The sequence below is a fragment of the Ochotona princeps genome, chromosome 17 (genome assembly GCF_030435755.1).
Source record: "Ochotona princeps isolate mOchPri1 chromosome 17, mOchPri1.hap1, whole genome shotgun sequence".
NCBI classification, from domain to species: Eukaryota; Metazoa; Chordata; class Mammalia; order Lagomorpha; family Ochotonidae; genus Ochotona; species Ochotona princeps.
The window spans coordinates 13,344,944-13,355,534 of record NC_080848.1 but is presented as its reverse complement, the minus strand read 5'-3'; the positions used below and the strand labels follow the sequence as shown (position 1 = coordinate 13,355,534).

Sequence of the window (10,591 nt, the reverse complement as noted above, 5' to 3'; positions counted from 1 at the left end):
GAAGGGCTGGGCGGGGGAGGGGCGCAGGGGGCGGGGCGGGGCTACTCGGGGCGCCGGGGACCCCAGGCTGGGCGCGGGTGTACCCCCGCCTCCCCTTTCCCAGCCCGGGCGCCCCTCGGCTCTTGGCCCACAGTGGGGGCCGGGGTCGCCATTGCGAGGGAGGTCGTCCTGTGGCTCCGGGACCCCACTCCAAGGGTGGGGGCTGCGCAGGGAGTCAGACCAGGGACAGGGGTGCAGGTCAGCTGGTCCTGGGCTAGGGGTCCTCGGAGCCGACGAGCCTGCAGAACCCAGGAGCAGAGCCACGCGGGATGGGGCTGGGGCGGGGGGTGGGCAGGAAGACGTTGGCAGTGACGTCATAGGATGACAGCCCCCTCCTCCCCCCATCGCGCGCCCCGAGCCAAACCAGGCCGGCAGCCGTGCCCCCTCTCAGTGGCCGGGACAGGGAGAGTTGACGCCCAGTCTGTTGTCCTGGCCCTGGGTTCTGGGATTGCAGGCTTAGGCAGCTTGCCTTGCGGGGATGAGCGCCGACGCGGGGGCACCGGATAATCGCATCGGCCGTGCCCCGGCTGCATGCCACGCGGGGGTGTCCGGCGGCGGCCGCTGCCTGTAGCACGTGCGGGAACCTGGGAGGGAGAGCCGGTTCACAGGCCCGCCGCGGAGCGACCCTCAGAGAAGGTTCCCTTTATCACGACCTAGGTGTGCCACCTGCCTGCCGCGCCCCACTCGTCTCAGAGGGTCCCCCAGTGGGGAGATCCCGCTCGGACATCCCGGGCTCTCTTCCTGACCATCAAGCCTTTAGCTTCGTACTTTTGATTTTACCGTTCTTTCCTCCAGAAATGACCTCCCTCGTCCTACTCCTGACTTGTTCTTTCATCTCCCCGAACTTCTCCGGAGCACCTGACGACCCAGGACGCGGGTGCCCACCAGAGGGCGCGAGGAGCCCGCCATGCTTCACTGTGTCCACAAGGAGGCGCTGCCGCCCGCCTCTGGCCGTCGCGGGATGGGAAGTCCTGCCCGTGGACGAGCCGCGCCTGGTTGGGAGAGGCGACCGCGAGGCTCTTTACACAATCTTGAAAGGGCCCCGCTGAATGGCCAGAGTGTAAAAGCCGAATGTGAAACGAAACCTCTGATTGGCTGGAAATTTCCCCTCGCTCCGCGTCCGCATCCCGACCCGGTTGGACCCCGAGGTCAGTCGGCAAGCCGCGGGTGAGTGGCGCGAGAGGACTCGGGTGCCGGGGCGGTGGGCACTGCGGGCTGAGTGCGGGCCGGGCCGGAGGCCGCACCGCCCGCCTCTGACTCCTCTCTTGCCGCCGGGTCGCCTGCCCCGGAGTTGATGGACACTTGAGAGGGTGCATCTGGGGATCTGTGTGGCGTTGCGACCGTGGCCTCTCCGTGCACCCCGGTTCTGGCCACCCTGGACCCAGCCACGCTGCCCTGAGCTAGGGAAAGGAATCTCCCTGGGCTGCAGCGCCGGGCCCCGCGGGTGTCCATCTCGGGCCGCTGAGGAGCTGAGTTCGCCCCGCTCTGAAAAGCGGGGTGTCCGGCTGGACCCGGAGGCCTGTCCCCGCCGAGGCTCGGAGCAGCATGGGCACCAAAGACGAGGACCCGGGGCCGGACTACCATAAGCAGTTCCACGCTGCTGTCAGTGTCATTCAGAACCTGCCAAAGAACGGTGAGGCTGCGGTGTACCCACGCCTAGGGGACCGGGCGCTGGGGGTTTGGACGCGGAGAAGGTAGCCCTAACGCCTGCCTTTTTCAAGGTGGGAGTTGGGCGGAGGGTGCAGTCCGTCTGCTATCCCCTGGGACTGATGCAGGGCCCGCCACTCCCCATCCCTCTGCCCAGGCTCTTACCGCCCATCCTATGAGGAGATGCTGAGATTCTACAGCTACTACAAGCAGGCTACCATGGGTCCCTGTGCAGTCCCCCGGCCTGGGTTCTGGGACCCCATTGGACGATACAAGTGGTGAGCTCCCCACCTGCCTGCTGGCAAGCCAGGCTGAGCAATGAGCCAACTCTCTCACCACTCTCTGCGTCCCCCTTCCCCAGGGATGCCTGGAACAGCCTGGGCAAGATGAGCCGGGAGGAGGCCATGGCCGCCTACATCGCTGAGATGAAGCTGGTGGCCCAGAAGGTGGGCGAGCCCAAGGGGCCAGCCAGCTGACTCTCACCTGACAACACCCGGGGGAATCATCACCTCCTGTCGCTGCTGTGAGTCCCGCCTGTCTGGGTCCCCAGCCCATAGAGCCCCTTCCCACAGGTGATAGACACTGTGCCCCTGGGCGACATGGCAGAGGACATGTTTGGCTACTTCGAGCCCCTGTACCAAGTGATCCCCGATATGCCAAGGCCGCCAGACACCTTTCTTAGAAGAGTCGCAGGTGAGACTTTGGCCAGGACTCTGCTGAGTGAACTGGAGAGGGGCTGGAGGCAAGCACCTTGGGCCTGGACTATCACCCCTGGGCCTGGACTGTCACCCCCCGGCCTGGACTGTCTCCCTGGGGCCCCGCCCCTTCCCTTCCAGCCTTGCCTCCAGGTGCTACATCTCCACAGGCCGGAAGGAGCAGGTCCTAAATGGAGAGGTGGGGGCTGTCTCAGTGTCTCCTGCCCCACCCAAGGAACCAGCACCTCCAGGCCCAGGTTAGTGCTGGGACAGGAGGGACGGGGGTTGGACCCGAACCAGGGGTGTCATGCGACGCCCTTCCCATTCCCTGTCCTAGGGCCTCCTTTGGGGTCCCCTGTGTCCCTGGCATCTGAGCCTGTGCCTGTGCTCACTGTTGGCCCTTCCCCACACCCTGCTTGTCCCTAATGTATCTGCCCCCAACTTCCCCAGAGGCTCGGTCACCCGGAGACCTGGACCCTGAGATCTTCTGTGACTCCCTGGAACAGCTGGAGCAGCTGGAGCAGCTGGAGCCTGAGCTGGTGAGACCATCGACCTCCCCACCAGTTGCCTCTGTCTCCCCACCCCCTCCTTGGCAGCCTTGACTCATCTCAACAGGTGTGCCGGGAGCTGAAGGGAGCCATTGGAGGAGAGGACAGCGCTGCCACCGCCCTGAAACACAGCCTGGATACCACCAGAGAGCAAGGTGGGCTCCCGCCCAACCTTTCACCCCACTGCCTTCCTCTGGGCTGCTGGCGTGGCAGGCCTCCTTGGGGCAGAGGTGAAAGTCCAGCACTAGGCTCACAGGGTACAGCCTTGGTCCCATAAGGGTTGTCAAACAGCAGCACTGCCTGGATGGGCTGAGTCCTTCCCAGCCCTGGTCTTCGCCCTGAGCCCTCCCGCCCCCAGGAGCCTGTGTGCTCTCGGCAGGGGTGGGAGTGAATCCCATCCCAGCTCTGCCACCTGCAGCTGAGTGGCCTTGGGAAAGCATCCCTTGTCTCTGGGCCTTCCATTAGGGAAGTTACAAAAGGAGAACAGTAGAGCGCTCTTCCATCCACTGGTTCTCCTGCCAAATGGCTGCACCAGCCGGGGCTGTGCCAGGCTAAAGCCAGGAGCCAGAAGCTTCTTCCTGGTCTCCCGTATGGCTGCAAGGGTGCAAGCTCTTGGGCCGTCCACCACTTCTTTCCCAGGTGCCTTAGCAGGGAGCTGGCTTAGAAGTGCAGCATCCCATGTTTGAATTGGCACCGCAGACATTGGCTTAACGTGTTGTACCACAATGCTCCCTCCAGCATCTGAGTTCTGCCTGAGGCACTTTAAGCCCTCCTGCGTGTCCATTAAGGAGCATGTTTGTAAATACTGTCTCCTTCATTCCTTTAACTAAACAGCCCTGTTTAGGAGGTGACATCTGCTCTCAATTTTCACATGACAAAATGAGACTCAGAGAAGTTACCAATTTGCCCAAAGTCACCCAGCTAGAAAGGAGCAGTGCTGGGACTCAAACCCCAGCAGCTTGCCTCTTCCTTGTCTGTGGTGGGACTGCCTCCTGAGCCCACTTCCTGGGTCTCTGCTCTACAGAGGGGCTGGGGGGCACCCTGCTGGGGCCCCAGGAGCTGGACTCATGGCTGGTGGGGACAGTACGAGCACTGCAGGAGAACATGCGGGACGTCCAGGGCAGGCTGCAGAGCCTGGAGCACTTGCCCCTGGCCCCGGAGCAGGTGAGTCCCCCTGCCCCATGCACGCTGCAGCCTGGGGCGGTGCAGCCGGGGGTGGCTTCTCAGCTGGCTGGCCGCTTTGTCTTGGTCCCCACATCTTTGTCTAGAAAATGGGGTGGCTCATGCTGTGGGCTAGGGGACAGATGCCCTGAAACTGCTTCTATTCCCAGAAGCACACCGGGAGGGCACTCCTCCCTGCCTGCCCCAACTGGGGGTCCTTTTCCCCCTCCACCAAGGTCTTTTTCTTAAAGATTCATTTAGTTAACCTAAGAGACAAGTGAGACAGAGAAAAGGCAGTCTTCTATCTTCTAGCTCACTCTCCCCAAATGGCTCTAATGACCAGGGCTGGGCTAGGTCTTGATCAGGTGCCTGGAGCTCCATCCAGGTCTCCCATATGGGGGGCAGGGGCCCAAGCACAAGCCATTCTCTGCTGCTTTCTCAGCCCATTAGCAAGGAGCTGGATGGGAGGTGAAGCAGCCGGGACTCAAACCTGTGCTCGTATGAAATGTGGCTATGCCAGGTGGCGGCTTAACTCTCTGTGCCACAGTGGTGTCCCCAGCAGCCAGGGCTTCTGTTGCCAAATGTAGGACCTGTCACCCTTGCCATCCCTCAAGCCCTCCCCTCCCACAGTCTGCCTGTCTCTCACTCCTGGGCCCTGCTCCTTTCCGCCCTGTGGGTGGGGGAAGCCAAGGCTCTGAGAGGTTGAGTCAGCTGCCTGAAGGTACACAGCCTAGGAGAAGTGCCCTGGGCTGGGGGTGTGGCTGCTTGCCCAGCACACCACCAGCCTTCTCCCATGGGCCCTGTTGTTGCTATAAAGTAATGGAGCTTGGGGTGACCCCAAGTCTGGTTCCCCAACCCCTTGCTGCTGCCCACACTAAGTGTGAATGGGTATGGTCTTGAGAAGCCCAGGGGTGTGGGGGCAGGAAGAGTCGAGCTGCTGGACTTCAGGAACCGCTTGAGTCACCCCTAACCCAGTGGCCCTGAGCCGTGGTGGCTGAGATGGCCTCAGACCCACAGTGGCCGAACCTTTCAACACTGCCTCCTTGCCCAGGGCTGGCTTGCATTTTGCTTTTGTTAACCATTTCCTAACTTAAATGCTGAGGATCTTATTATTTTTATTTTTAATTTATTTTTTTTAAGATTTTTTTTTATTGTTATTGGAAAGCCGGATATACAGAGAGGAGGAGAGACAGAGAGGAAGATCTTCCATCCGATGTTTCACTCCCCAAGTGAGCCGCAACGGGCCGGTACGCGCCAATCCGATGCCGGGACCAGGAGCCTCTTCCGGGTCTCCCACGTGGGTGCAGGGTCCCAAAGCTTTGGGTCGTCCTCGACTGCTTTCCCAGGCCACAAGCAGGGAGCTGGATGGGAAGTGGAGCTGCCGGGATTAGAACCAGCTCCCATATAGGATCCCAGGGCATTCAAGGCGAGGACTTTAGCCGCTAGGCCACGCCGCCGGGCCCTTTAATTTATTTTTTAAATGCTGAGGATCTTAAAGTGGAGCCCAGACATGGTGATGTCATAGCATTCCATTTGGAAATGCCTGAGTTTGCATCTCTCAACATTCCATTCTATAGCCAACGCAACAACTTATCAGCCACAATTACTGTCTCCTCTTTTATTAAAAAAAAAAAGATTTATTTGAAAGGCAACATTACAGTGAGAGAGAGAGAGAGAGAGCTGCTCCATTACCTGGTTTAGTCTCCAAATGGCTGTAACAACCATGGCTGCGCCAGGCCAAAACGGAAGCCAGGAGTTCCATCATGTCTTACCCATGAATATCACTCACAATAATTAATCCGTTCATTGAACTAAACACATAACCGAATGCACCCTCCCCCAGCTCTCGGGAACTTGCCCTGGCAGCCTCTCTGGCCAGTCCAGGCTCCCCTGCCGTGGAGTCTCCTTTGATCTTGACCACTCCCTCTCGCTGAGGCCTTGCTGACCACAGTGGCCAGGGTCCTCTGGCCTATGCCACCATCTGGGGCCTCGTGGCATTCCTGTGGTTTGTGCCAGTGCACCTTGTCCTGGCTATCAGCTTGGCTAGAGCCAGCTGACATCAGAGGTGACAATCCCCACAAGAGGGCCTGGAAGACACTTCATTGGCGACCATAGACGAGCCAGTGGCATGAGGCCTGGAGTCGATCCCACTAGTTCACACTCTGCCTTTCTCTTATTTATTTATTTATTTTTTTTAAGATTTATTCCATTTTTATTACAAAGTCAGATATACTGAGAGGAGGAGAAACAGAGAGGAAGTGGAGCTGCTGGGATTAGAACCAGCGGCCATATGGGATCAAGGAGAGGACCTTAGCCACTAGGCTACGCTGCCGAGCCCTCTGCCTTTCTCTTAGAGCCTGAGGTCATCCAGTTTCTGGTTCCTGTCAGCCCTGCTTGACACGATTTTGTAAAAACTTACTTGAAAGACAGAGAGTTCCCCCATTCTCTCTGGTTCATTTCTCTAAACAGTTGCAGTAGGTTGAGCCAGGCAGAAGCCAGGAGCCTGGAGTTCCACCAGCAGCTCCCATGTGGGTGACAGGGGGCCCAGGTACATGGGTCCCACTCCACTGCCTGCCCAGGAGCATTCGCAAGGAGTTGAATGGGAAACGGAGCAGAAGGGACTCCAGGCTGCTCCAGCCTGTGATGCTGGTGTCCCAGGAGGCAGCTTTAATCCATTTTAATCCACTAATACAGTGCCAGCCCTTTGACAATTGATGACCCTTGTCTGAATCAATAATTGATTTAGTAATGGGAAAAAAAAGTTGACTTTTAAATCCTATTATTTCTGACACATTTATTAGCCATCCATTTTCTGTCGAGTTTCTGTGAAATACAGTGCCTTATGGAAAGACAGGATAAGTGCTCGATTCTTTCTCAATTAGCTATTTTTAAAGTGAGGAGTGAATTTAAAAGCCACCGCAAGGATGATTGTGACAATTTCCAGTATTCCTTCTCTCTGAGTGTCCTTATGAACTCTGGATTCTAAAGATTCCCAGTCCAGCCAGCTGCAGGCAGCAGTGCCAACGGTCACAGCTGTGCCAGCTCAAGTCAGGTCCCTAGGATGGGGCCACACTCATCTTTGGCAGTTAGCTTGCTTTCTGAAAGCACCGCTTCCACCTCTTCTGTGCCTGCCCCAGGAACCATCACCTACGTTCCCGCCCTTTGAAACAGGGGTCACCCACTGCTGGGTGGCCCAAAGCACCCACTCCTGACACCTGGGGCTGCCCCGGGAGGGGACGCACGGGGACCCACTCTCCTTGTGGGCCTCTGCAGGTCCTTCAGGAGGGCTGTGCTGAGCCCCAGCTGGCCCCTGACTCCCCTCCCCTCTTGGCAGCAGAGGTCCCGGCCCAGGGCTCGCCCGTGGCCCCTGAGGCTCTCAGCTCCCACGCTGCTATTCTTCCTCCTGTGGCCCTTCGTCGTCCAGTGGCTCTACCGACAGTTTCGAACTCTGAAAAGGTGATTCTTGAGACGTGGGGGGGCTCAGCCAGCCTAGGGGTCCCTCTCCTGGGGGCCCAGGCTTTCTGAAGCTCCATGAGAAACGGCAGTAAAAGTGCCCCGCCCACCACTGTCTGCCTTGGCACCGCCTGCACACAATGAGGGGGGCCCTAAGACCTCACTCTTCACCGCCTTCCAGGGCCCCGGGCCCCGGGCAGCCCTCAACTGCGGCGCTGCACCCGGGCTCCAGACGCGCCCGGCCCTGGGGCGGAGCTGCCGGTCCCAGTCCCCTGCCTCCCCCACCCCATGGGTCACCTGACTGCCCCTCCCACCCCGCACTGCTCTGGGGCAAGTTGGGACTTGGGCCCGGGCCTTGGAAAGGTGATTGGCTGTGGCTGCGGGAGGGAGGAAGGCGCAGGCCCCGGGGGAAGGAGCGCCCGTGGTGCCCGCTGTGCCCACCGCCCCCGCCGCACGCACTCAGGACGTCTTCACCGGAAATTTCACTTACAAATGAAATATTTCACTAAATAAAAGGAAACCTTAATCTTCTGCCTTCTGGGCTCCCACGGAGGGAGCAGAGGTGGCGGGGGCGGAGGGGGGGCACGAGGCACAAACCTTCCCGCTCCGTCCCCCAGGCCCCGGCGGTCTGCCTGCCAGCGGCTGCCAAGGGTATTTTCTGAATGAGGAATATTTTCCCTCCTCCCTAGCAGACGAGGGGAAAATAGGCGTCGGCCTGGGAGGGGGCAGGAGCGCCCTGGACAGGGCGGAGCGTGGGGCGCCTCCACAATCCATGGGGGCTCCGGGGCCGCGCCCCTGGGGTGCAGGGGTGGAGGGGAGCGGTTCCGGGCATAGGTTGGCCGCTCATGGGCATGGCAGAGTAGCTGCTTCTCCCTGGCGCCTTGGGGAGGGCTGGAGATTTGAGAAGTGGCCGCTGCCCACCCACCCCTTCTTTAGCGGCTTGTCCTATGCCCCCTAGCTCCACAACTTGGATGCACAGGCCTTCCAGAGAATTCTGGAGAACATCGTAGCCGCTGCCTCCGCCGCATGTGGGCAGCCTGAAACCCCCCATTGGACTTGGCCTAGCAGAACCCCGTGGCGTGGCATGGCACAGGCTCTTGCCTTTCTAATTTTTCCTTAGCCTTGCCTGGAGGCACTGGCCTCTTCTCTCAGGTCAGCCAGCTCCAGGTGTCCCTGGGCCGCCTTGGCTCTAGCTCCATGCCAGGCTACATTCATTGGTGAACTTGGCCACTTGAGGGTCTCCTGCCACTTGGAGACCAGAGTTCCCATTCTGGAAGGTAATGGACAGAAGCAGCCTGAGACCCCCGCAGCTGCCACTGCACCCAAAGGCCCATGGCTGAGACCTTCCATCTCCTGAGTTCTCTTGTTCACTCCTGGCCTTAACTGCTGCCCCAGGTGTGGCCTCTGTCGGTTCCTGGAAGCTACACACTTTGGCCTACAGTGTCGCGAAGGCACCGCGATCCTTCCTCACATTTCTAAGGAGCCCTGTTGGCCCACAGGGCCCTGCCCAGCAGAGGCTGAATAAACAAGGAGGGACAGCCTGGCTGTAAACGATGGGGTTGCGCGCAGTGCAATGGTGCCGGATTCTCAGGGCTTGCATTCCCTTGTTGGTGAGCCCTTCACCATCTGGGCTGCACAATGACTAGGGCATGAAACATGGCCTCCCGAGGACTGGAACTCCGCAACAATATGGCTCCTCATCTGACAGGATTCTAGAACTGCACAGCTCCTGAGCCTGCTGGGGAATGGGAGCCCTGGAACTCCACCGCTGAGTCCTATGTAGACCTGTACCTCCTGTATCTGACTGAAGGGTCCCCAGGAGTCTTCTGGAGTCTGAAAAATTGGGAACAATGGTCTCAGTCAAGTTCTCTGTGCCCATGTAGGGCAGTGCTTGCTCTGTGTGTGTGTGTGTGTGCAGGCACGCATATCATCAAAGGTCTTTCTGCCTTTCAAGCACATGAAAACACTTCTTAAAGAACTGAAATCCATGCATAATTTTCCTTCAAGTTTTTGGAGTCTCTGTTGTATGTGTGCAATGCAATTTTTCACATGCCTCACCAAAGTTTGTTTTGTTTTTAAGATCTATGGCTGCAACAGCTGGGGCAGGCCAGGCTGGAGCCTGGAGCCTGGAGCTTCTCCAGGGTCTCCCAAGGGCTCTGGGGACACAAGTACCCTGGCTGCCCCTCCCAGGCATGTTAGCAGGGAGCTGCATCAGAAGTAGAGCGGCTGGGACACTAACAGGGCATTGTACCACAGACAGCAGTTTAATGGACCAGCGCTGGACCCAGTAAACACCTTTCTTTCTTTTTTTTTCTTCAAGATTTATTTATTTTTTATTACAAAGTCAGATATACTGAGAGGAGGAGAGATAGAGAGGAAGATCTTCTGTCTGATGATTCACTCCCCAAATATGTGCAACAGCCGGTGCTATGCCTATCCGAAGCCAGGATCCAGGAACTTCTTCCAGGTCTCCCACATGGGTGCAGAGTCCCAAGGCTTTGGGCCATCCTCGACTGCTTTCCAGGCCACAAGCAGGGAGGTGGATGGGAAGTGGAGCTGCTGGGATTAGAAGTGGCGCCCATATGGGATCCTGGCACATTCAGGTGAGGACTTTAGCTGCTAGGCCACCATGCCAGGCCCGTAAACAACTTTCATTGCACTTTTCCATGAACTTTCTGAAGTTTCTTGGTTTAGGGTATGTGCTCCACCCCATGGAAGTCTATCTGCATTCCTCTTGGCTTTGGGCCACCTTGCCTGAAAACTCTGCTGGCCTCTGCCTGCCCGAACTCCCAGCTTACAGGGTATCCGGAGGCAGTGGGGACGCATCATTCATTCATCTTTGTGCCCTCCTCACACAGACATTTGTGAAAGGAAGAAGTCATGGCCCCATGTGGGGTTGGAAAAAAAAACGACGAAATTCAGGGGTTTTGAGGGAAAAGGGGGGGGGGAATTTTGTATTTGGGACAGAACATGTAGTAGCACAGGAGTCCCAGAGAACTGTGGTGAGTTTGTCGTGTGACCTTGGGTAAGTCAACTTCTCTATGTTTT

General features: G+C 58.3%; 1 protein-coding gene across 2 annotated transcripts; it reads left to right on the top strand.

Moving 5' to 3' along the window:
• Positions 1-889: 889 nt before the first annotated feature.
• On the top strand, positions 890-7,701 carry ACBD4 (acyl-CoA binding domain containing 4). 2 transcript variants are annotated; one of them, XM_058676504.1, is made up of 9 exons: positions 890-1,672; positions 1,844-1,964; positions 2,048-2,132; positions 2,259-2,379; positions 2,552-2,638; positions 2,832-2,920; positions 2,997-3,084; positions 3,954-4,093; positions 7,428-7,701. In XM_058676504.1, exons 1-9 carry the CDS (start codon positions 1,585-1,587, stop codon positions 7,548-7,550), a joined length of 942 nt encoding a protein of 313 aa, XP_058532487.1. In that variant the 5' UTR covers positions 890-1,584; the 3' UTR covers positions 7,551-7,701. The 2 variants fall into 2 exon arrangements, with proteins under 2 accessions (XP_058532487.1, XP_058532486.1); XM_058676503.1 differs by having other exon boundaries at positions 7,425-7,701.
• Positions 7,702-10,591: the final 2,890 nt, after the last annotated feature.